The 27200-nt window shown below is 45.0% G+C and overlaps 1 protein-coding gene across 1 annotated transcript; it reads right to left on the reverse strand.

Annotated features, from left to right (window-relative positions):
• Positions 1-26389, reverse strand: LOC148012796 (putative carboxylesterase 16). Its single transcript, XM_087669814.1, has 2 exons — positions 24861-26389; positions 1-844 (listed from the first exon to the last, which is right to left on the reverse strand). Exons 1-2 carry the CDS (start codon positions 25901-25903, stop codon positions 307-309), a joined length of 1581 nt encoding a protein of 526 aa, XP_087525940.1. The 5' UTR covers positions 25904-26389; the 3' UTR covers positions 1-306.
• Between the last annotated feature and the right edge of the window lie 811 nt (positions 26390-27200).

The following is a 27200-nucleotide window of genomic DNA, read 5'->3' on the forward strand; positions in this document are numbered from 1 at the left end:
TTTCAAAAAGAATTAGTATACATCTTCAAATCATCCATCTCCAGATAAAGTCTTGTCCTTAACACTATATTGGAATGTACACTCTGAAACAGTGCTGTCTTTAGGGTTTGCTGAATCTAACCTCCTGTTGATTATACAAAGCTCCATCACATCAAGATATTGAGGCTTGGAATGTCTCCACAATCTAGGAAGTCTTGAAATACATTGATAACTGTCTGTGTTCTATGAAAATCAAAATCTCATGTGGATCTCTAAGTATGTCATCAAAATAACATTGGAAGAGCTTTTGGAGCCTTGGAGCCGGCATCAGTAAGAAAATTCGTGTCCCTTCAAAGAGATGTGCTTTTTAATCCAAATTGCCATGTCCTCTGCACATGCCTCTGCTTGTCGTGACTTCACTAGAAAGTCCAATGTAGCGAACTCATGAACTGCATCTTTGTACTCCAAGACAGGTGCATCAATATTGACCTTTCGTAAGGCTTCAGAATAAGCAATTGCTCGATCCTTCATCCAATCCAATTCTCCAACAACAGTTAATGTAGGAGGCATATGTTTCAAGGGGGGTTCTCTGTCAATGACGAGAGGATTGGCTGCAGGATGATCAGGAGTATATTCTCCATCTGGTAAAAACAACTTCCAAGCAAGAATGCATGCTGCTTTGTCATAGAAATATGAATTTGCCAGTTTGTATTCTGAAGTTGTAGGAACAGCCCCAAGGAAAAAGGGGTACATAAGAACTTGTGCCACAACTTTTACAGGTTCTAACAACCTGCCTGCTTGTACTGCCTTTCTAGCAACAAAGTCTGCTATATTACCTCCAGAACTTACTCCAAGCAATACACACCTGCACGATTTGTCATGAGATCTTTCACAATGTTTAACACAGGTTATGAAATAGACAAACAGAAAAGGCACATAATGAATGCACACAAGGAACCACAGAAAAGGTTCTTTGAACAAACAATGTAAAGATGCTGCAACCAAGTTACAGATAGAAAGTTGTCACCTATTTATGTTGTGTGTCAAGCACAGGTGTTACTGGCTCAAGCAAGTTTTAAAAAGTTCCTGGTCAGCCAAAGCCATAACTGTAACTGCAGTCAGCAAACCAACTGAAAACTTCAAATTTCTTGAACCCTAGGGCGTCATGGTTTGTTTGTACATTGGCCAGTCAATTAGAGGCAAGACAGGCAGGACACTTTAAGCTGCATCTTGGTACCATGCAGCATTGTTGTTAATAGGAGAATACCTCAGTTTAGAGTAGAGAAGGATTGGAGCACTGATGTGCCTTTTGTCAGCTATCTTAACACAAGAAAAAGTGCAAGACAATACTTTTGTAAAATAGCAGAAGTGCATCATGGTTTAATTTAAAAAGCGCCGGGCTCTCACCCGTGCAATTTGTAAAGGTGGATGGGCGGTAGGAAGGAAGCTAGGAAGATATAAGGACAATGGAAAAAATGGCCTAAGCCACGGCCGGCCATGTAAAAAAGGGAATAAGGGGATGACCGCCCAAAAGGGATTTAGGGTTTTATATATAAAGTTGAAAAGTGAATGAGAAGCTCATTCTTGTGTGTGGCCAAAAGTGGCTCTCCTCTTCTTCTTCTTCTTCCTCTTCTTCTTGCTTGCTTGAGCTTGTGCTTGAGAGGAGTGTGAGAGTGTGAGGGAGTGAGTATGTGAGGGTGAGGGACCGAGGAGGAGAAGCTCTCCATCTTCTCCCCTCTTCTTCTTCTTCACTTTTCTTCTCTTGTCTTGCTCGCAGATATGGAGATTGGAGCATGGAGCTTGAGGATGGAGCTTGCTTGAAGCTTGCACTTGGATCGTGGAGCTACCGGAATGCACGAGAGAGGAGGTAACTCGATCGGCATGAAGGTAAGCTCACTACACCCGTAGATATGAATGGCGTGTCGGCTATGTGAGAGGTAGCCATTAGTACTCGGCTTGGAACGCTTGATACAATAAGCGATCCGTGGGTCTTGGCGGTTGAGCGAAAGCTCCCACACTTATACTTATGCTTGAGTGAGGAAGAGTGAGGGAGTGAGGATGAGGGACCGTGGTGGAGAAACTCTCCATCTTATCCTCTCTTCTTCTTCTTCTTTTCTCTTCTCATCTCGTGCCAGTAATGGAGCTTGGAGGTTGAGGATTGAGCTTGCTTGGGCTTGCACCTTGGAACATAGAGATATTGAAGTGCTTGAGGGAGGAGTCAACTCGATCAAGTATGGAGGTAAGCTCACTACACTTGTGGGTGTGAGAGTGCACACGACCATCCAAGAGGTGGTCATTGCATTTGGCTTGAAATGCTTGAAGCAATAAGTGGTCCGTGGGTATTAACAGTTGAGCGAGAGCTCCCACATTTTGGTTCCTTTGCTGCTGGGACCAACAAATTTAAACTTTGAGTACTTATGCGCTTTGAATTGAGCATTGAAGTAGGAATTGCCTTGAACCAGTGTTTGAAATAGGTAGGAAGCGAGGAAGTTGAAGAGGTATTTTATCTTCTTCACAAGTAAGTTTTTTGGTTTTTTGGATTTAGGTAATTAGGTTGGATTAGTGTAAGTGGTTGCGTGTGATTTGGATGCATTTAGGTATGGAAAAAAAACGAAAATAGAGATACACACAGAAGGAGTTTTTGCTGTTAAAAGCAGGTTCAGAACAGGAAAAAAAGGGAAAAAAGAGAGCTTCAAGGCATTAAGATGATAAAGAGAGAGAAGGGGGAGGTGAAAGACTAAGCAAAGAGGGATTTAAGAAGCCAAGAGGGCATGGGGAGGGCTCATTTGTCATTTTCAGAGTTAAGGGAGAGAGCTTGAGAGAGAGAGAGAGAGAGCTACAGGGCTATGAACCATTTTATGCTTGGCAATCTTCACCACCACACCTTCAAGCCTCACAAGTAAGCTCTAAGAGTGCCTTCATGTTGGATGATTGCTTCCGGGATTATAGTTGAGAGATTGATCAAAGCATGTGTGAGATTCAACATGATTTTGATTGTTCTGAAACTTTCACCGCTGTGCTCATATGGAATCACAATGGTTCGAGTCCCACTACCACTCGAACAATTGGAGTCCTCAGTCTACTCAAATAAACCATACTAGTATGAGTCATAAACTTAGCCTCAAACGGCAGCCACTCAGCCTCGGATAGCCACTCGACCTCTAATGGCCAAATTCGGACTCCTTAAAGAGTCCACTCAGATGCAAAAACATTCGGCCTTGAACGGCCGAGCACCCATTCACTCGGGCCGCTTACACTCAAACAACTCTTGGACACTACCATTCGAACACTATCACTTAGACAAACTATACAAAATCCATATTTTGGCAAATTGGACCCACAACCCAAGCTAGACAACACCCTTGTAGGCCTCCAGATGCATAGAATGGCTCATAGGGCCACCGGACTCTCAGTCGTGCATCCCAATGGAGACTCGGACTAACTGACCAAACCTGCTACCCCTCAGACCACATGTCTAGAACATCATAGAGACCAAAACAAACCAGTTAGAGTGCATGTCACCCACACAAAAGGATTAGGAAAAGTGTATGATGCATTGTATTGTTTTCATTGAATTCACACACTGCATCAATTAAATATTTGATGCGCACCACAAAAGCTGAAAGTCTGATTTTGCACAACGCACTTTGAGGAGCACCCCACTAGCATCATGGAACACGGAACGGGAAACGGAAACAGGAACGGAGAACACGATTGGGGCAAGGAGGCCCCCATCTAAGAACGGGGGGGATGTAGGGGACGGGGAACAAAACTGGAATGGGGAGACCCTATTCTGGGAACAGGGGGCTTGAACAATGAAATTATAAATACAACGTACACACTACAGAGGGCTGAGTGATAAGTCAGGAGTGCACACAACCAAGAAAACTCTAAATAGTAAGTTCTAATGAATTATGATTATAGTTTAAACTTTAAAGATTGATCATTGAAGACTTGGTCACTCAAGACTCAAGACTTGAGAGCCATAATGATAATTTATAACTGTTTAAACTTTAAAGCTAAAGTCACGAGTGGCGAGTCCCAAGGCCAACAATATATACAAATGTCAAAAATAAAGTCTCTAATACATTAAAAAGATGATAGATCAAAAAGATACATGCAACATCATACTCCAAGTCTCAAGATCATATGACATAGAATGAATCATGAATCATGATAGATCATAGACATCCAAACTCCATGGACCATGGTCCATGTGGCATGCTACATGACAATATCAGAATATCCTCAAGCCTCAAGAGCCAAGGCTCAAGTCCCACCCTCTAGGACCTCAAGACTCGTCTGCCATGTCACCGATGCTCTCCTTGGCTGCCTCCTCCTTGGTCTCTCCTAAGTTTGGGACCTGCCCTGCTGTCTACTGCTCCTCCTACTCCATCTCCCACTGAGTGAAGGGATCAGCCTTCGCAGTGATACTATTGCAAAGCGTACATAAGTTTGCACTGAGAAAGACAAGATCGCTGGCCTTCAGCACACCAAGGCTACCTTTTCTTGGACACACTGGCTGTAAGAGCTCCACAATTGCTCCAAACAAGAGGAGCTAACAACCTGGCTCAAAATGCGATTGCTAGGCACTGAAGCTCACAGCCATCATTTTCATAATCCTCCCACCATAAAGGACCACCTCTAATGAATCTGTCTACTTTTACATCACCACAGCTATATGAACCACAACCAAGCCTATACAAAGTAAGTTGATCCCTCATGTGCGCCTTGCATCAATATCAAGAACCATGTGCTCCAAGACGCGCCTCCAGCCATCACTAACCTCCTTATCATTCTCTTGCCCATGACCCTAGAACTCAAGGTCCAACATGTATGCTGCTAAATGCAAAGGAGACACATAGGCATCCCACCATGTCACACATAAAGTGCAGATCTCATCGTACTGATCCTCATCTTACACCAGCTCCTCTAGGTGCTCAATCATCCTATCTATAGCCTCGTAGACCTTGCCAATTCATGGCTGCATCACATCTACGAGGTGCAATAAGCGTATGATCGGGTGAACCATGTCATCAGTCCTCTTCACCTCATCCCAAAATTCCATGCCCACAACTGTGGCCATGCATGACATCCTCCCAAGAGTAGAAACCAAAGGAGAGCTCCTAAACTCATCACTAATGAATAGTTATCTCGCTGCACCACTGCACTCCCTCAAACAACCCAGCATCAAGAAGTTGTAAGCAAAACGAGTGTCAGAGTACTTGAGGAGAATCTTTTTAGACTTCTTTGAAAGTTCATGGCAAGCATACTAATGGTTGAGCACAAAGGTCACCATCTCAGCAGCTTTGGTGATTGTCGGCTCAATCCATGAAAGCTTACCAATATCCTTGAGAAGATTATACCACCCCTCCACAGAAGGAAGGCTGGTTTCATCAACAATGGAAATTAGAATCATCGCTTAATTAATGAACACAATTTCGGTGCGTGGTCCGAGAGAGTTTCAATGGTACTTTTAAAAAAACCCTAATTTTTTTGGGCACCCTTCAATATCTATAAATAAACAGACTGCCCACCATTCAATCTAAATCCTTTTGTGCATGCAGGTGTCTCACTCTACCGTGCAAATGTCATGAAGACGTGTATTTTTGAAACCTCACTTAACATGTGGATTAATTTTTAATCACATGATTAAGTAAATGTTGAACATGTGAGGTGCAATTGGGATTAAAGTAAATTTACGAGCCCGGACCCAAGGAAATCACGGGATGTCAAAGACAAAAGTTGCTATAAGTTACACCGCACAGGTACTTCGTGGTATCTGGTACCAATTGTTGGCCTAGGTCATTCATTTGGCCATAAGTGTCAATTGGTAATACTAGAGAAGTGGTGTTTAATGGGCAACACACTTTTGTAGCCTGAAGATCCAAGAGACTGCTCCTGTGAAGGTAAACACACACCCAGAAGTGGACTTTCTGCAGTCCGCATGACCAATAGAGTCTCCAATATTCACATGCCAAGAATGTGATTTGCATCACCAAGATCCTTCATGTCAAAGCTGCCATGAAGACTTTGCTTCAGTGAGTCCAAGGCATGAGTATCCTTGCCAGCAATCAACATGTCATCAACATACAGAACCAAGATAATCAAACTGCCATCTGCTGCCTTCTTGGTGTACAAGCAGTGATGCACTTGACTTCTATGAAAACCTTAAGATTGCATAAATGTATCAAACTTATGATACTATTCTCTCGGTGCTTGTTTCAACCCATACAAACTCCTTTTGAGTTTACATACCATCTTCTCTTTCCCTTTTGCCACAAACCCTTCAAGCTGCTGCATATATATGTCTTCATGCAGATCACCGTGTAAGAATGCAGTCTTTACATCCATCTGTATGAGCTCCATATCTTCAACTGCAACCAAGCCCAAAATGGTTCTCAATGTAGTCAACTTGACTACAAGAGAGAATATCTCATCAAAGTCAACTCCATGTTTTTGCTTGTACCCCTTCGCAACCAATCTTGCTTTGTACTTTGGCAAGGAACCAGAAGTAACCTTCATCTTATAAACCCATTTGCATGGAAGGGTTTTCTGCCGAAGCAAGACGGTTCACCACAGTCTATCAACATGACATAATCAACCACATTGTTTGCATTTCAGCCCACAAATCAGCATTAACAACTTGCAAATTTTTATTTTCAGCTTGTTGTCCTAGCATTTCAACCTACAAATCAGCATTAACAGCTTGTTGTCCTGGCTGTTCCTGCACATCCAGTGGCTCATCATTATGGGCAATGGCTAGATGATCATTTCCAACATTATTTTCTGCATTTGCAAGTTCATTTACAGCAAGTGTTTGCTATTGTATAGTGGGCACATTTTGCTGTCCAAAAGGTATTTCTTCCCGGAATACAACCCTACAGACTTCCTCTGTTCTTTCGAGATGTTTATGCATGCGATCTTCCCGAAAGATAACGTCATTGCTGCGTACTACTTTTCTTTTCTCAAGATCCCATAATCTATACCCCATTTCACCTTCATCACCATATCCTAGGAAAATACATTTACAGGACTTTGTCTCAAGTCTGATGCGTTCTTCCTTACATATGTGCACAAATGCTTCACAGCCAAACACTTTCAAGTGTGCATACGAAGGTGGCTTGCCTGACCACGCTACTTGGGGAACTTCCCCCCCCCCCCCCCCCCCCCAAAAGACCTGTTTGGTGACCGATTAATCAAATGTACAACTGTCATAACAGCCTCTACCCAAAAACCATGGGGTAATGCAACATGAGACAGCATCGTACCGACCTTATCCCGTATGGTCCGATTCATACGCTCTACAACTCCATTTTGGAGTGGATAATGAGGGGCAGTGAGCTTCCTCTTTATCCCTTTGCTGTCACAAAATGCCTGAAAGGCCTTGGACACATATTCCCCACCATTGTTAGAGCGAAGACACTTAAATGTCTTATCAATCTGATTTTCAAACAATGCTAAGAATTTTTGAAACTTGTTAAGCACTTTGTCCTTACTACGAATAGGGTAAATCTGTCAGAAGTGGAGCAGCGGTGAAAGCATAAACATGTGCTGAAATAAACTGCTGAAACACAAGACAAAAAGAGAAAAGAAAGAACACGATACAGATGAGAACTCAGATGTATGCACGGGAAATGGAATCCATATATCTGAACACGAGACAGTCGCATACAACAGTGAGTCACTGGCTGCGTGGGCACTGGCACTGGCTCCTCTCTCCACAGAGTTTGCAGATGGTGAAGATGAAGTGTCTGACTGAGGAGGAGCCACTGACTATAAATAGGCTGAAAAAGTGGGGAGCAATAATGCTGGTCGGACAGCATTAAAGCTGGCCGACTGGTGCATAAAAATGCTCCACTGGCATAAAATGCCACACCAGAAAATACCTAAAATACCTAACAAAAATGCCTAGCCCAGATCAAGCTCAGACTCACACATGAGCTGACAAATACTCTGCTAACACCCTCTCTCAGATCATGAGTGATCTGATACAATACAATAGTACAATGAAAAGGGATCAGAAACTATATAACATAGAACCACCAAGTAGAACCATGGATACCCAAGCAGTGGGTGATCAAGCCACCACCAAGGTGCCTCGGAGAGAACCTGATGTCGATGTCGATCGTACCAAACACCTGAAAATAGAGAAGATCATAGCATGTCTCTGTGTCCATCATCAATGTCTCGCAGTAGCATACAAGACCATCCTGTCAAAAAGGCCTCTGAACATAGGTGACCATGGAGTCCCCGCCTTTGGCCAGACCGCCAAAGTGTCCCCTCATGTGAGCTCCAGACGAAAGCCTCCCGCTCTCTGTCAGAGAACCACCTCATCATGAACCTGGATCTCAATCCCAGCTCCAGGATTTGATTCCACCAGACTGAAGTTGATGCGTCAGGGACGTTTCTCTCTGGAACCTGTGCACCTATATAAAAGTATAGATGAGACACGGCTGCCCCATCTAAACACCCGCTCACACTCCCTCTCTGGCACAAGAGAGTCGTGAGGGATGACCTCATCACCACCACTAGAAAGCAGCCGAGGAAGGGGCCACCAAGCCCTTCCTGCGATCCGAAAAAGAGGATCCCTTCCGCGCCTTGGACTTCACCTTGGTCGGAGGATCGGAGTCGGAGTCTGATGAAGGAGAGGACTCATTGGTAGAGTCAGCATCCCGCTTCGTCTTCTGCTCCTTCTTCCTGGAAGCCGCTAACTTCTTGCAGTCCTTCTGCAAATGTCCCTTCTTGCCACAGTGGTAACACTGGGCCTTCGACTTCTTCTTCCCGTCACCCCTCTCTGAAGCTACATAAGCCTCACCTCCATAATGTGCCGGAAGCCGCCCCTGTAATCTCAAGGATGCCTCATGGTTGTCCTCATCAAAGTCGTCAGGAAGAGGAAAAGGACGGAGAGGACGAGGAGTAGCTCCACAGACGATGTACCATAGCCGCTTCTGCACAAACCAAGCTTTCATGACAGCACTCCATGTGAGATAATCAGGTCCATGTAACTTATCATCAGTGGAAGTGCACGGAGGAGCCATATGGAGAGGATAAGAAGAGAAGTAGAGAAGAGATGGAATTTAGAGAGGAAACACAGCCAAAACACAAGCACAGACTGTAGAAAATGAGAGTTCACATGCAAGATAACCCAAAATCTGATCAATAGAAGACAAAATCTGCTGCAGAAAGTCAAAAAATCAGTCAAAAACTGCCAAAAACAGCAAAAACGGCCTGAAGGAACAGTCACCCAGCCACGAGAGATACTGAATCAGCAAAACGCAGGCTGTAAACTGGAGAAAAACAGATAGAAAACTGTCGCCAGCAGTTGCAGATGAAAAACGCAGGCAGCAGAGGGTGTGTAGGCAGCAGAGGGTGCGGAGGCAGCAGGCGATGGCAAAACTGCAAAAAACGCAGGCTGAAAACAGCCCCAAAACAGGTCGCCTGGCTGCAACAGCAGTCGTCTGATCAGCAAGGGTATAAAACAGTCCTGAAATCAGCAAGAAAACACAGCAGAAACACAAATCCTGAAAACTGATACCATGTCAGAAGTGGAGCAACGGTGAAAGCATAAACATGTGCTGAAATAAACTGCTGAAACACAAGACAAAAAGAGAAAAGAAAGAACACGATACAGATGAGAACTCAGATGTATGCACGGGAAATGGAATCCATATATCTGAACACGAGACAGTCGCATACAACAGAGAGTCACTGGCTGCGTGGGCACTGGCACTGGCTCCTCTCTCCACAGAGTCTGCAGATGGTGAAGATGAAGTGTCTGACTGAGGAGGAGCCACTGAGTATAAATAGGCTGAAAAAGTGGGGAGCAATAATGCTGGTCGGACAGCATTAAAGCTGGCCGACTGGTGCATAAAAATGCTCCACTCGCATAAAATGCCACACCAGAAAATACCTAAAATACCTAACAAAAATGCCTAGCCCAGATCAAGCTCAGACTCACACATGAGCTGACAAATACTCTGCTAACAAAATCCATACCTTCCATGTAGCATCATCGAAAAATGTGACAAAGTATTTCTTTCCCCCTAAAGATAACCCTGGCATCTAACATACATCGGAATATACTAACTCTAGAGGAGAAGATTTCAGCGAAAGAGACTTCTTATGAGACGTCTATGCATGTTTACCATAAACACAATGATCACAATGCTCAAAATCAGCATAATGAAGACAAGGCAAGTAACCCAAACGAGAAAGCACTTTCGTTCCAGTTTGACTCATGTGTCCCAACCGGCCATGCCACAAAGAAACACTTGGCCGCTAGGTCACAACAACAACATGGTCATGAACACTAGATACATGGAGAGGATACAAGGTATCACTTTTACAACCTTTGGCAATCACTCTAGATCCCTTACAGATCTTCCATTTCCCATCACCAAAGGTGGTATGAAATCCATCGTCATCTAGCTGCCCTGTGCTAATCAAGCTCTTCTTGAGCTACGGTATATGCCGTACATGCTGTATATGTCACATGCATAGTTGTCCCCAAGATGGACAACACCATGTCGACCCCCTATATAGTCACAAAACCACTCATGATAAGGGGTGACATGAAAAGAAGCACCTGAATCTAGAATCCAAGTATACATGTCATCATCCGTAAGGACAAATACATCACATTACATGAGAAGTCCCAAATTTTAGCTGCGATTTCTGTTGTACATGTACCCACGGGCACAAAATTCGACACGCACGGTCAAAAGGCCCAAAATTTTTGTGCTCAAAGCATCAGCCATGCATCTGCACTGTCTGTTGGGGAGTCCGCTGGCTGACTGATAGCTGTTGTCACCAGCCCGTCACACAAGCGTGTGCTTGTCCGCTGGACCTGTCGCGCCGTCGCACCTGCCCATCAAACCTACTCATCACTCCTGCTGGTCATGCCTGCGTATCGATTGGTCCCATCAGTTGCCTGCTACGTTTGCCTGCAACCTAACCCTGTCGCCTAGCGCCTGCCTTGTCGCCCTGTCCTAGTCACACACAACAAACCTGTCGCCCGCAACGGACCTATCCCCTGTTGGTGCCCACTCTGAGCTAAGAACCCGAGACTCCTGCTCGACTGACTTCCTTTTGCCTCGAGGTTTGCTCTTGGGAAGCGTACACTATGTGCTCTGATACCAGCTTGTTGGAGCCTAACGCGGAGCTAAGAGTGAGCGTGATGGATAACACACGCACACACAGTAGAGAGAGGAGTAGAAAGAAGAGTGAGCATGACACCTTTCTTGTTCGGTACAAAGACTAGTGTACCGTTTTAGGTTTTAGATAGATATATACGAAAGTACAAATGTGCTAAGGATGTGTTCACACCCATGCATATATAAAAGGCACGAATGGCCCTTTATTCCCAACAATTTAATTATAGATAATGCGAGAAAAACCATTTGGGAAGGCTAACACGTGTCAAAAATGCCCATGCAAGACTAAAAAACGTCTTTAGAGGCTGGAGAGAGATATTTTTAGTGTATACAGCAAAAGAGAGGGAGGAGATGCTGCTGGTCTGATTTGCAGCCATTGGAAGACCTTCTAAGGCAGCCAAGGTCAGAAGAGGACCAATCAACAACAGGTGACAACATCTACAAGCTGTTGAGACAAGGCAACAACTGTAAATGATTGATTTTCTTCAGTTCTTTGCATCTACAAGCTTTCGTGGCAGGGAAGCAGCTGCATTTGACTGATTTTCAATCATTCTTCGCGACAAAACTCTAAATTTTCTCTCTCTACAGCTTTCTCTCTCATCTCCCAGCCATTTCACAACCTTGCTCCGAAGATCTCAACATTTGGACCCTTGGAAGCTCAAAAATTGCAAATTTCTCTGCTGTAAATCCTAATTTATAGCAAAAATTAGGGTTTAGCAACAACCTTGGAAAGCGTGCCAAAAATTGGAAGCCCCAAGACTTGGATTTTTCAAGGCTAAAGGTGAATTTCAGCTAAATTCAGATAGAGGACTAGCCAGCCATTGAATTTGGGGCATTTCCATCGTCTATGAAGTGGGTGAAGGCCAATTAAGTGCCCGAATCAAGGGGGAAAATAGATTGAAGACTTGCTCGTTACTTTGGACAGCAAGGGGACTCCGGAGTTTGGATTGCGAAGGGGATCAGGAGAATCCCATTGTAAATCAACTTTTTCTTCAATAAAGCTGAAGAAATACCAAAAGGGGCACTAATTTTGGGGCCAATTGGATATGCATTGTCCAAGATCAGTAGGTAAATTTGTATTTTCAGATTTGCATTAATTGTTTGCTGCTGTAATTAAGTTGTAATCAAGGATTTACCACCCATCCACGGAAGGAAGACTGGTTACAACAAATTTCAGCCATCAGTCACCTAGGATCCACTATCCAGCCATCATCGACTGCAAACCATCACTATCTAGCCCTAGGCAACCTGTTTTCAGCCGTCATCTTGCTATTTGGAGGTATCCATCCACTGCATCATCATAGCACCTGATCAACCTGCAATTTAGCATTTGATGCTAGGCAACAGGCTGATGCCATCTCTCCCACCAAGCGACTGCTGCAATACCTACGTTTTTGTTGTCTGGCAAGCCGTCTACATCAGCAAATACCTCTCCTGCTGTCGCCTCAGTTCCCTAACAATCTCATGATCAACGTTTGGTGTTTTCTGCACTCTAACACTCCAACTGGTGGTCACACCACTTGGGATCTGTCTTCAATGGATGTCAATCTCCGACACTGCATTGCTCTGCCCTTGGGCATTCTATACACTCTTACATTCATTTACAGCATTCATTCACTTCAAAGTTTTTTCTCTCTATGTTTGTCTCTGTGTTTGAGTTTTTAGTTTTTGCATTTTGCGTTTTGTGTTTAGGATTTGAGCTTTGCTTGTCTCTGTCTAAGTCTTTGAAGTCTTGGTCATACATGTTGTGTTTCCTCAATGCAAACCCTAGCATATCTTCACAAGCACTCCAAATCCATGAGCCAAATGCCACATCCAAGATCTAAGAGGGGGTGTTAGAGATTAGTCGTCCCCTAGACAAGCATTCTCAGGATCCCATTGGTATAGTCAATTCTCTTGGGCGGACTTACACATATCCTGTTAGTTATCTAGGCATTTTCATCAGTCACAGTGTATTGTTGGGTGTAAAGCCCCTTTGGGTGTAAACTCCCACGTGTATAAACTTACGGGTGTGAACATACCCTTTTCTTGTACCCTAACATATAAATACATTTTTATTATTTGTGTACCGTGCAACACACTGATAAACTCTTACACGATTCTCTCAGCTCTCAACTCTCTGTTCACTCCAAGCTCGCATTCTGGTCGGCACTCAACTGCAACAAACTAGTATCAGAGCTCGACGGTGCAAGGCAGTAGTCACTGCAAACAGTGCTCTCTCTTCATCATTGGCACCAATAGTCAACAGTTGAGGTAACACCTGCTGCAGGCATAACAGTTTGGCGGACTGTTGAAGAGCAGGCAACACGACTGCAAGTCAATCGAAGTCTGCACGACTGGACATGCACGTGGGGCTGGGCTGACGACCAGCGACAAGCTGACAACCAGCACGGGCGAGAGACCGGAGATGGATGCAGTTGTTGACGGACTGACAACCGACGTGCAAGCATTAGACGGAGGCTGCGCATGGCAAGGTGATGTGGACTCCAAGTCAACGCGACACAACGGGCGACAGGCACTTGTCTTTGTTAGACAAGCAGGTCAACAGCCCCAAATTTGTTTTAATCAGAAATTTTCAGTCTAATTTATTCTTTCTCTTCTGGGTGTTCGCGCGAGCAAGCACAGAGCATTAATCTATGCAAACCTGCTTCTTAAAATTTGGGGCTTCTCCCAGATTAGGTGTCGGACACAAGTTTCAGTGATTCCTAATCCACAAATTACAGACATTGAGTGCACGAGTCTCGAAAATTTTAAGAATTTTCAGATGCAAGTGAAATTTTTGCTTGATTGAGCCAATTTCTTGAAAATTTGTGCACTCTTGGACCTCGAAATTTGGGGCTTTTACAGAATTCGTGAAATTTCTGCAACATTTGACTGCACTTTATGCTCGGGATGATGTACTGATGCAATCGGTTCAGATTTGTCAGTAATATTTTGGGGGTTTTGCTGAAATTTTAGAATTTTGGCAAAAATGATGTCTGAAATGTACATTGGAAACATTGTTGATGCAATCTTGGTGCTGTAAGCAGTGAGATTCATTCCCACTTATGAAACATTGAAGAAATTGCAGAGCAAATTACATAGAATCTTGGTTTCTTTTGTGTATCAGAGTACTTGGTTACATATGTATGCAGTACATATGTTGGGCAGCTTCCGTTGAGTTGATGTATTGCTGAACAGTCATTTTGCAGCAGTCTTAGTGATCATTTGCCGATTTGGGATTATTACAAATGTACTTTTGGTGGGAATCACCTAGCAGTCGTGTATGCTTTGAGTATATGCTAAAATTTCAGTTATACTGCTGAATGTCATCAGTCCCACTGTTGTACATGTACTTGGACTAAACCTTGCACTCATTATCTGAAAATTTGGGCTGATATTGACCAAACATTCAGCTCATTGTTTGTTGTTATAAATTGCAGTATTTTCCTTGGATATATTGCTGAAAAATGGCTGCAAATGCTTCAAGCAGCAATGACACTAAATCCCTTCTTGACATCAAGAGATTTGATGGCACTGGTTTTGACTTGTGGAAGGACAGAATGCAAGGCATTTTGTTTCTAAAAGATTGTGATGAAGCTCTTTTGGAAGTCAAGCCTGCAGCTATGACAGATGAGGATTGGGCTAGACTCAACAAGATGGCCATTGCATACATTAAAATGGTTGTATCTGATGATGTACTTACGGACATTAAGAGTCTTGATACAGCTTATGCCATATGGAAAAAGTTGATGGATACTTATGAAAATACAACTCCAGTAAATTAAGTTCACCTTATGCGCAAGCTTGTAAACATGGAGTTGAATGAGTCTAAACCCGCATCGGAACATCTGAGTGCTTTCATAGGGATTTTGAGCTAGTTACAGGACTTCATTTGCAGCCCTTTGTCAAAATGCAGCGGTGCGGAAGCGTAGGACTGAGAGAGAGAGAACGCAGAGAGAGAAGGGAGAGAAAGAGACAGTGGACGATGAAGATCTGCAGTATAAAGAATGCTGAATACAAAGATATGCAGATATATACACGGGCGCAGTGCGCTGGACTGCGTGTCTCCACCTCGACGATGCAACCTGCTGTCCACCTCGAAGTCTGCTGCAGTCTGCACTGTCTGCTGTCTGAAATCTGTGAACAGAGACAGAATCTGCGCGTCACCGGTCTGTAATCTGCGAGCAGAGAAGTGTGTGTAGACTGCTGGGAACGTCGGGTATAAATAGCCGACAACCGGGGCAAAAAGAGGGCGCCAGAAAATAGGGCGCAACCAGGACAGGTCGGCTGCATTAAATGCAGCCGACTGGGCTGCAGGCAGTCGGATTGCCACGTGGCAGTCCGACTGTGCAGACTGCCTGCCTGCCTGGCAATGATCTCTAACACCCCCTCTCACAGCCTGGGCAGGGCAGAAGCCTGAGGGATCTCGAATGTCTCCGAAGTAGAGCCTGAGGAAGCACCTTCGTAAACAAATCCGCAAGATTGTCCTCCGTCTTGCAATACTCCACAGTGATGGTCTCATCCAGAAGCTTTTCTCGGATGAAGTGGTACTGGATCTCGATGTGCTTCGTCCGGGCATGAAAAACAGGGTTCCTTGCCAAGGCAATGCAACTCTCATTGTCACATCGCAGCAATGTAGGACGAGTCTGGGGACACCCAAGCTCCTCCAATAATCTCCGAAGCCACACAACCTCGCATGTGGTGGAAGACGCGGCCCGATACTCCGCCTCAGTAGACGAAAGGGCTACCGTGGGCTGCTTCTTGCTACTCCATGAAATAACACCTGCACCCAAAGTAAAGCAGTAACCTGTAGTAGACCGCCTGTGGTCCACGTCACCGGCCCAATCCGAGTCGCTCCAACCTGCAAGTACAAGATCTGACCCATCTATCCCTGCGGGGTAATGAATCCCTAAATCAGACGTCCCCCGTAGATACCGAAGTATCCTCTGAGCAGCTTGCCAATGCACCATCTTAGGTTCACTCATGAATCCTGCCAAGAGCCCAACAGCAAAACATAGATCAACCCTGGTGTTGAGAAGCCAAATCAAAGACCCAATCAACTGTCGATAGTGGGACGCATCCACCAAAGAAGAAGCTGAATGGGAAGTGGCCTTCCAGTTCGGATCCATAGGAGTAGATAGGGCCCGACAATCCTCCATCTCAAAAGACACCAAGAGCTCCTGTACATATCTCTGTTGAGAGATAAAGATCCCCCTCTGAGACTGATAAATCTCATGGCCCAAAAAGAAATGGAGTAGACCCAAATCCGTCATCTCAAACGTCCGATGTAAAGCTGACTTCGTCTCTTGGACCTGCTGTGCAGCATCACCTGTGACAATCAAATCATCAACATATAAGACAAACAGCACACAACCATCCTCGGAAGTGTGTACATACAGTTGCGGATCGGCCTTGGACCGCCGATATCCCAACTGAGATTGAAGGAACGAATCAATCTTCTCGTTCCATGCACACGGAGCCTGCTTGAGGCCATACAAGGCCTTCTTCAACCTGTAGACTTTCCCATCTGAAGATCCAAAGCCAGGAGGCTGCTCAACATAGATCTCCTCCTTCAAATCACCATTCAGGAAGGCCAACTTCACATCCAACTGATAAACAGGCCATCTCCTATGGCCAGCCAAAGCAAGAACAGCTCTAATGGTCGCCATACAAGCTGTGGGGGCAAAAGTGTCATGACAGTCAATCCCTGGGCGCTGTGCAAAACCTTTAGCAACAAGGCGAGCCTTGTGCTTATCCAAAGTACCATCACTGAGGTATTTGGTCTTGAAGACCCACTTGACTCCAATCAACTTCTTCTTCGGGGGGTGGGGCACGAGTGACCAAGTGCCATTCCTCTCAATAGCCTCCAACTCAGCTTCCATAGCTTTCTTCCATGGTGCGGACTGTAAAGCCTCCTTCACGGAGGTGGGCTCTCGATCCTGCATAACACGGGTCATCAAACAATAGTTGGAGCAAACAAGCTCCGTAGAATGTGCCTGGTGCCTCCGTGACCGCCGCGGACCATCCTACGGTCCCCACTCCTCAGGAACCCCCTCGATCCCTGAATCATGGAGTGTGTCACGGGCCCAGCGAGGAGGAGGCCGAACCTCCCCTCGTCTTTCTCCATCAGCAGAAGACTCCGGAATATCCACCGGCGGTAACTCCGCATAGGTGTCCGGTGGAACAGTAGACTCTGTGTCAGAAACAGAATCATAATCAAAAGGCACGGGCTCCAGTGGAACTGTCGAAGGAGCCCAACTCTCCCCTGGATCTCCAAGAACGGGATGCTCCTCACCCGTTGAAGTAGGCGGAACCTCCACAAACCGCACATCACGGCTAGTGTACACATCCCGCTTGACGGGATCATACAGTCGGTAGCCTTGGGACTGGGAGCTGTAGCCAACAAATACCTGTTTGCGGGAAGCTGCTTCAAATTTATCACGGTGAGCCTTGGGAATGTGAACATAGGCATCACACCCAAAGACTCAAAAGTAAGAAACATCTGGCTTCGTCCCAAAATAAGCCTCAAATGGGGTCATCCCTTCCACGGCCGAAGTAGGGGATCGATTAAGGATGTGGACTGCAGTAGCCACAGCCTCAGCCCACAGAACCGGAGGGGTCTATCGATGCTCCATCATGGTGCGCGCCATCTCGATCACACTGCAGTTCTTCCGTTCAAGAATACCATTTTCTTGAGGAGTATTGGTATTGGCAAACTCCTGGTGAATTCCTCTATCTGCACAAAACCGAGCAAACTCATTAGACACAAATTCACCTCCCTTGTCGGATCGCAAGGTCTTCAACTTCCGGCCTGATCGGTTCTCCTCAAAGAGAAGCCAATCCTTGAAGTGTGAGAAAGCTTCTGACTTTAGTGCCAAAAAGTAGGCCCATGTCATCCTGCTGTAGTCATCCACGATCAGCATGAAGTACGAGCTCCCACGCAGGGACTCATTCCTCATAGGGCCACATAGATCCGTAGATACTAGCTCCATCGGTGAAGTAGACCGCCGCGAAGCTGTGTGGGGAATGGCATCCCTATGCTGCTTCCCCCGTATGCAGGAGACACATGGCTGCTGGCTCACCACTATATCCGGCAACCCTCGAACAAGCTGTCCACGTGACGCCCTCCGAAGATAGTCATAGTTCAGGTGACCAAACCGAGCATGCCATAACTCTGACTGTGACTGAGAGGTAAGAAGAAGAGTAGAGAGGGCGGTGGAAGACTTCAGTTTGTAAATGCCGTTCTCCTCATATCCGGATGAGAGAACCTTCCTCGATCCACGATCAAGGACTCGCACTGTAGTACTGTCAAACTCCACCAAGAGACCAAGGGAGCAAATCTTATGAACTGAAAGGAGATGGTACCCTAATCTTGGTACATGCAAAACCTCTGAGGTATGGGTACCACCTCGTCCATCCGGAATAAGCTGCATCTTACCTCGACTTGCAACAGAAACTGAAGAGCTATCTCCAATGAGAATCTGCCCACGCGAGGGTCGCAGCTGGGCAACACCATCTGATGAAGGAGTCATGTCCCGTGAGGCACCACTATCAACAATCCACTCTCGAGCCTGGGGAGCCGTCATCGCAGCATCAGAAGCATTCGGTGAAGCGTCCTCAATGACAGCTAGATGAAGAAATGCAGCTGATGAGGATGCAGCCACCGCTCCAGAATCCTTGGTGTCCTTCGTGTCTTTGCCAGGGCAATCCTTCTTCCAATGGCCAATCTTTCCACAAATATGGCATGTGGAGTCTTTGTCCTTGTCCTTCTTGGACTTGTTATCCCCCTTCTTCTTCTTTTGTTCCTTCCCCTTCTTCTGAGAGGCTTGACCTGTCAACGCCTCCGTCTTGGAAGCATTGTCCCTTTAACTGTTCCTCTTGGTCCAAGACCATAGGAACCAACTCTTCCCACCGAAGAGTAGACTCTCGCCCCGAAGCAATGAGGACAGAGTAAAATGTACCGAATCGTGGCGGCAACTGGGACAATAGTGTGATCGCCATGTCTTCGGAGGAAATCGGCTTCCCCGCATTCTGAACCTGCATCTGTAGCTGCCTTAGCTTGTTAATGTGTTCCCTTAGCGAAGAAGACTTATTTACGGACAAGGTCTGCATCTGTACCTCCAAAGAAACCCGCTTCATTAGGGTCATCCGATTGTACATCTGATCAAGCTCCAGCCATATCTCCCGAGCCACCGTCAAGTGCTCGATGTGAGCGATCACGGCTGTAGTGCATGATAGAAAGAGAAAGGATCGAATCCTGGCATTCAGTTTGTCCCAATGAGACTGGGCCTTGGCCAACTCCGCACGAGCATCGGAAGAGAGTTTGGACTCATCTCTTACCGAGGGCCGGTCAATCTCCTCCTGTACCAACTCCGCCAAATCATAGGACTCAAGAATGGCCAACATCATGACGCGCCAAATGCGATAGTTGTCGCCGTCGAGCTTCTGATCTGTAGAAAGAGCCGGTAAGACAGGCACCTTCCAGTCCATAATCGCCCGGAACTCCAAGTGAATCTCTGTAGACATCTTCACCTGCAATGCCTTCACAAACGCAAAAGCAGCCCCCTCTGACTGGGAAAACTCAGCCTGCTAAGGCTCTTCCGCGTCCTGAACCTTCTTCACCTGCCGGAGGCGATGAAAAAGCAAAGCCTGCACTTATAGGCTGAAAACTCAAACTTCCTCCGCGTCAAACAGCAGTAAACAGCAGCAAATCCACCACCTGTACTCCTTTCCTGTGCGCCCACATCGTTTCAGCCTTGTTCCAAGGCGCAGCCCTCCTGTCTGCCCTTAAACGCAAAAAACGCAAATTTGTGTCGCGATGGAAACTCCTCTTCAGGTTGATTCTGCGCTCAGTCAGCCCTCAAACACTGCTCTGATACCATGTCAGAGTGCAGCGGTGCGGAAGCGTAGGACTGAGAGAGAGAGAACGCAAAGAGAGAAGGGAGAGAGAGACAGTGGACGATGAAGATCTGCTATATAAAGAATGCTGAATACAAAGATATGCAGATATATACACGGGCGCAGTGCGCTGGACTGCGTGTCTCCACCTCGACGATCCAACCTGCTGTCCACCTTGAAGTCCGCTGCAGTCTGCACTGTCTGCTGTCTGAAATCTGTGAACAGAGACAGAATCTACGAGTCACCGGTCTATAATCTGCGAGCAGAGAAGTGTGTAGACTGCTGGGAACGTCGGGTATAAATAGCCGACAACCGGGGCAAAAAGAGGGCGCCAGAAAATAGGGCGCAACCAGGACAGGTCGGCTGTATTAAATGCAGCCAACTGGGCTGCAGGCAGTCGCAGTCCGATTGTGCAGACTGCCTGCCTGCCTAGCAATGATCTCTAACACCCTTCAATGATAAATTGAAGGCCATTTTCTTGTTGATGACTATGCCTAATAGTTGGGAGTCTTTGGTTGTTTCATTGAGTAACAATCCTGTTTTAACCTTCGATGGTGTTAGGGCTTCTATTCTCAATGAGGAGATTAGAAGAAAGTCCAATGGAGAAGCAATGGTTCAACTTATCATCTGAGAGGTGGGTCAAAAAAGAGGGGTAATGCAAGAAATAAAGGCAAAAGCACGAGTAAAAGTAAGGGCAAACAACAGGATGTCACTTGCTATCAATGTGGACGTAAAGGACATAAAAAGCCCGATTCCTGCTACTACAAGAAAGAGCAAGAAAGAAAGAAACAACAAGGAAAGAAAAAAAATGATGACAAGAAAGATGATGACAGCTCCCCCTCAAAAGAAGTTGCAAAAGCAAATGTTGCATCTAGTGTGGTTATTGAAGAACTCTCTGACACTGGAGAGATATTTATTGCAGTCTCATGTAATAATACAGATATTATGGCAACAACAGGTGATATGCATCACTAAAAAGGAGGTGATTGATGCCTTACTTTCAGCCCATGATGGGTTGTGTCAGTCATGGATAGTGGACAGCGGTGCCTCTTTTAATGCCACTCCCTCTTTGGAGTCATTTTCTAAATACACTTCACATTGTCTAGGCAAGGTTTACTTAGGCAACAATTATGCATGTGAAATAGAGGGTGTAGGTACCATTCACTTGGCCCTTGAAAATGGTGGAGAGCTGATTTTGCATGATGTCAAATATGTACTTGACATAAAGAAAAGACTACTATCAATTGGGCAACTTAATGCAAGAGGGTATTTTACTAACTTTGGTAGTGGATCTTGGAAGGTCCACAAGGGCTCTATGCTGATTGTTAAAGGCAGCAAAAAGGGGACTTTGTACTATTTACATTGTAAAGCATTACCTAGCAAGTTTTTTGTTGTGGTTGAAGTTCATTCACAGATGGAACTTTGACACAAAAGACTTGGTCATATGAGCCAGAAAGGCCTTCAAGTTCTTTCCACTTCAAGGAGATTTGATGTAAAAGGCTCTGGACTTGACTTTTGTAATGATTGCACATATGGAAAACATGTGAAGTTTCCTTATAGCTCTCGTGTTGTTAAGAAGTCCAATGCTCTTGACTTAGTGCATTCAAATGTGTCACTATGCATGTTAATTCACATGAGGATGCACGATACTTTGTCACCTTTATTGATGATTTCACTAGAAAGTCATGGGTGTATGTACTAAAGAGCAAAAAGGAAGTGTTTGATGCTTTTAAAAGGTTTCATGCCTTTATTACCACACAAAAAGGGCTTAAGTTAAAAGCTATAAGAACGGATAATGGGGGGGAGTATATCTCTAATGAGTTTAAAAGATTTTGTGAGATGCATGGCATTAAGAGGGAGTTGATAGCCCCTTACAACCCTGCATCAAATGGCATGGCTGAAAGATATAATCCCACACTTTGCGAGTGAGTCAGATGAATGTTGTCCACAGCTAATCTCCCTCAGCAGTTTTGGGGAGAGGCTCTTAAAACTGCAATTCATGTGTGCAATCGCTCTCCCAATCGTGCGTTGAAAAATGGCATTCCTGAAGAGGTTTGGTTTGGCAAACCTGCTTCATATGACCATTTGTGTGTCTTTGGTTGTGATGCTTTTGTGCATATTCCTGTAAATCAAAGGACTAAACTGGACATGAAATCCATCAAGGGCATCTTCACGGGATATGGAGATGAGGGAGAGATGGGATATAGAGTTCGGCTTCCTCAGGATAGGAAGATAGTACACAGCTAAGACGTAATATTCAATGAGGCAAAGTTGCTGAAAAATACTACAAATGGTGACCTTGACCAAAAAAAAGGTCAAGTTTCAACATGAACAGCCAGTCATTCAGCAACCATTAGCTGAAGATACTGTCCCTTTTGATGCTGAAAATGAGCAGCAACCTATTGTGCTACAGACAGAAGACAATGGACAGCAAATTGATGCACATGATGGAATAGGACAGCAAGAAGAACATGCTGAAAATAGGTTACAGCAACAAGAAAATGCTGAAAATCAACCACCAACTGATGGTATGCACATACCTGAGGATGTAGGCCCATTGTCTATCAACACGGATCATTGGGTAAGAAGGTCTATACGGGTCAGAAGGCAGCCACAAAGGTTTCAGCCATCTTTGGATTGCATTTTATTGACTCATGAAGGTGACTTGAGCTCCCTTGGTAAGATAATCATCACCTCTATAGTCTTAGTAGGCCACCGGGCAACCGATATGCACCCTTTGTTCAATGCTCTGGCTGTTTTGGGGTGGGACGCCTTGGGATACAAGATCTTTCTCATGGCACCGTTGTTGGGCCTGAGAGGGGGTATTGAGCTACAAATGCATTAGCTTTACTTAAACAGTCCCAAAACTTGCTTAATTAATGAAGAAACCTTGTTTATTTAAAAGAAACGTGATCCTAGAGAGTTCATGTGTCCCATAAGCACAAACCCACTTGGGAGGGCCCAAACTTTCTATAAATACGTATGATACCCTCCATTCAGCCCTCAATCTCGTTTTTGCAGATTTCAAGTGTTTCAGCTTTCTGCCCACACCCCGATCTCGGAGCACATCTCCACCAAAGCTGTCCATTGCTATCTACATCAATTGGTGCCTGATTTCCAGCCCTCTTCTCGCAGTTTGGAGCTGATCCCAACCAGACGACTGCTATTCCTGCACAGACCTGCTGCCGTACTGCCTGCCACATCATTTGTAGCCTGCGTTTGGCAGTTTTCTCTCTCCTCCAGCTCTGGCCCAACTTTTGCAGGCTATCCAAGCCTGCGTTTGGCAGCTTTCTCTCTCTTGCAAGTTGTCCTGCTTGCATTTTGAGTCTTTCTCTCTCCTACAGCCTGCGTTTTTAGCATTTCTCTCTCCTGCAAGTTGTCTTGCCTCTGTTTTTAGTCTCTCTCTCTTGCAAGTTGTCTTGCCTGCATATTTAGTCTTTCTCTGTCCTCACTACCATCTCCATCAGATCCAACTTCTCACTACTGCATTCGCTGGTGTTTGACATCCGGAGGCTGCCTTACTGCGATTCGGGATCCGTTCAGAGTACAACACACTCTCCAACTCATTACCCCTGCCTTGATCCTTGAGATACAGGAGTTGGAGGTTCAATATCACTGCATAGTGTGTTTGCTGCATGAGCATTGTATATTCAACAGTTATATCACTTCAATTATTTTTCAGTGTTCATTGTCTCTCAGTTATCCTAACCCTAACTGGGTATTTTATCAGTCTGTGCTTTGTCGTACGATTGTTATTTGTGTTTCTGTGTTAGAGTATTTCTTTACACTCCCTTGGTCAAATCTGAGAGAGGGTGTTTATCTTCTATGTTCAAGTATTTCTTTAGACTGAGTTGGTGCACATATTTTAAACCAGCCTCTCTATTGGGCAACTTATCGATTCGTCCATTCTAATCCCATTCTTCTAGTCAGGTCAATGAATCATCCACACTATTCTAGGACAGCATGTCAATTGGGCAGTTGTCCACTTGGTCATCCTGTCCCCCATCCTTCCATACTTCTTCACTCCCAACACCTAACTGCAAGTACATAGTCTACCATGTGCAAAGGCTGCAATTGCATCAGCTGTTCTTCATCCTTTTGTTATTTGTTCATCGAATTCATCAGCTCTTCAGATTTAAATCATAGAGTTGGGTAATTATTGAACGACACTGACCATTATGCAAGCATAAAAGGAGAATGGACTAGCTGGGTAAAACACAACTTGGTCATCCTGTCCCCCATCCTTCCAGACTTCTTCACTCCCAACACCTAACTGCAAGTACAGAGTCTACCATGTGCAAAGGCTGCAATTGCATCAGCTGTTCTTCATCCTTTTGTTATTTATTCATCGAATTCATCAGCTCTTCAGATTTAAATCATAGAGTTGGGTAATTATTGAACAACACTGACCATTATGCAAGCATAAAAGGAGAATGGACTAGCTGGGTAAAACACAACTGTAAGAAAACTTATGGTATATGCTGGATACACCTTAATTCCAAAAAGGAACTTGTTCAGCGTAGCTAGCTCAAATTTACCCGTGCAATGCAACTGGTAGGCTGAAGTCTTACAACTTTTAGTTCTTTCTAGTTTGTGAAAGCTTCTATCCTGTATTGGATGAACATGGCTGCATGCACAAGGCTGTATTCTTTTTTAATGCACAAATATTAGTGCTTCGTGGTTTACGGCAAAACTGATCTAATTAAAATCATTATAGAGCGAAAAGTTAGCCTTTCAAGGTTCTTTGAAAAGAGAAAAAAAACGCTTAAGATGAAGGGTTCTTTCATGATTCATCCACTTACAAACTAACCATGGATAAAATTTATAAATGTGTAGGATGCCTACCTAGAGGGATCCCCATGGGCAGCAAGCCATGGTTCCACAACTGTTGAACCACCAAATGAATCGACTAATTCCCTGTGAAGATCTGGCCGATGAATAAGTGATCCATTGCGAGCAAAACCAGATGGCACATGGCCAAGGGACTTGCTGCAATCAGCAAGATTAGCTTGCTTTGCAAGCCAACTCAATGCATCATACCCATCATCAAAAGCAGCTGGATACTTGTGCTCAGGAGCCAAGCGATAACCGACTGCAATCACAATTGCATCACACAACTTTGCCATTCTCCGGCAAAAGACATCATTGGCTGATGAAGCTTTATTACCAGTCACAAATGCTCCACCGTGGAACTGTACAATGATGGGAAGCTTCTTATGATTGTCAGAAGCTAAATCTGGAACATAACCACAGTAATGAGGCCTGCCGCCATCAGCAACTGATGGTGGATCAGTTGGCCCAGACGCTTCTTGACCAAGTTCTGGATCTGTGTCAACCAACGCTTCAGAGAGTTGTTCCCCATGCTCTGACGATAAACCTGGCAAGTCTAGCCGCACATAATCCTGCCTTCCAGTAAAAACTCTTCTACCACCTTCAAGCAACTCCCCGCCGTGGCTGAACCGTCTATTTCCTCCTGCATCAGTAGTAGCCCTCTGAGTATCACCACCATAACTGCTGCGCCGTGTCTCTTGGCTTCCTGTGGATTCCTTGGATCTGATGTGGGCCCTGGTCTCTACTGCACTGTACTCCACAGCTTTGGCATCCTTCGCTTCCCTGCTTATGAACTCAAACAATCCTGTCTTGTGCTCCTGAGGTAGGGCAGACTCAGGTAAAAATATTCGCAATGAGAGGGATGTGTGCGGGTCAATGTGGATGTCCTTAGTGGCAATGCCATCTAGGAAGGAGGCATTCGCAGGCACGCCTTGAGGGGGGCGCGAGACAGGGGCATATCCATCCTTATTGCTGTTGGATGTAGCAGAGTTGAGGAGCTTGTGCTTGAGGAAGGCCTTGAAGAACACGCTGTAGAGCTTGACGACAACGCTGGGCATTGCGAGGCGGGTGACTCTGGTAAGGTTGGGAGCAGATGAACAGGCTCTCTCTCTCTCTCTCTCTCTCTCTCTCTCTCTCTCTCTCTCTCTCTCCACAGCTACCTGTTTTCCAGAGAACGCCGAAACGGCGCTAATCTGTCAATTGCCAAAACGGAATCCTGAAGGCTGCCGTGTCCTCCATAACCTGCAGATCTAAGCTCCACTCTCAATCTCCATAGGCAGCAGCCAATGTAACAGGAAGACAAATGGAACGTGGAGGGTGCTCTGATGCAAAATCAAACGGCAGCGTTAACGAGAAGTTGGATAGGACAAAACGTCAAGCCCAGGAATTCTCTCTCTCTCTCTCTCTCTTTCTCTCTCTCTCTCTCTCTCTCTCTCTCGCTCTGTGTTTCTGTCCGAGCTCAGACAATGGCTTCTGGCTTGTTTTCCTCCTTCCACCTTGAAATGTTATGGACAGAATGACCATGACCCGGCCCATATCTGACCGTGACAAGGCACCGAACCTTCTTTTACATCGGCCCACTTAGACTTCACAAGCCCTCCCTCTTCTATTGTCTCACGGCAACTTATTCCAATTTTGCTAAGTGTATTAAGGTCCCACCCTTCTAGAAGAACACTCGCTCGTGTGGGCGGAGCAAGCACACCTCCGCGGCACAACGTTCATGAGAAACCAAGGCTCAATCAATTCACAAAAAGCAATTTTGGTAGCAGATACCAAAACCTCTGAGTCAAGGTTTCGGAGGGGTTTTTTTTATCGAATTATAGTAACAAAATAATTAATTAACTTTAACACCAAGTTCCCCATAAAAGAGTCATGAATTTCCTCTTTATGATTGATAGTTTAGCAATTCTTAATCCTAAAGCACCAAATAGCTCTTAAGGTAACTAGTTCAATTACCTGTCAAAATCTCCAAGTTCCTTCATCCATCTTTCCCCTGTCGCCCTAGTACCATACTTTGTGAAGAGAGATGACCATAACAATGTTCATGAAAGTCAATTTTGATAGCAGAAACAAAGACTTTTAACTCAAAATTTGGGTGTTTTTTTGAATCCAGTTGTATAAGTTTGCCATTTCTGAACCATAATTTGATAAGGTTGAAAATTGTAATAACATCTTTGCAAATCGTTGTATATTAAACCCAATGTTCAAGAAAAACAGAGGTTTATTGTAAAGTGAATTGCAAATATAAAAAACAAAATCTTCATATTTTAAAAATAAGGTGTGATTTATTTTTGTATTTTGTAGATTTTGATTTATCTATTCACCGCATAATAACGCCTTGTTACACATGGCACC

The sequence above is a fragment of the Lygodium microphyllum genome, chromosome 27, assembly GCF_053477565.2.
Source record: "Lygodium microphyllum isolate KBCC chromosome 27, Lygodium_microphyllum_v1.1.10, whole genome shotgun sequence".
NCBI lineage: Eukaryota > Viridiplantae > Streptophyta > Polypodiopsida > Schizaeales > Lygodiaceae > Lygodium > Lygodium microphyllum.

Coding starts and splice junctions, on each gene's coding strand:
- LOC148012796 (XM_087669814.1), bottom strand. CDS start 25,903: ATGCCCAGCGTTGTCGTCAAGCTCTACAGCGTGTTCTTCAAGGCCTTC. Junction 845..24,860: donor GCCCATGGGGATCCCTCTAG/GTAGGCATCCTA, acceptor CAAATCGTGCAG/GTGTGTATTGCTTGGAGTAA.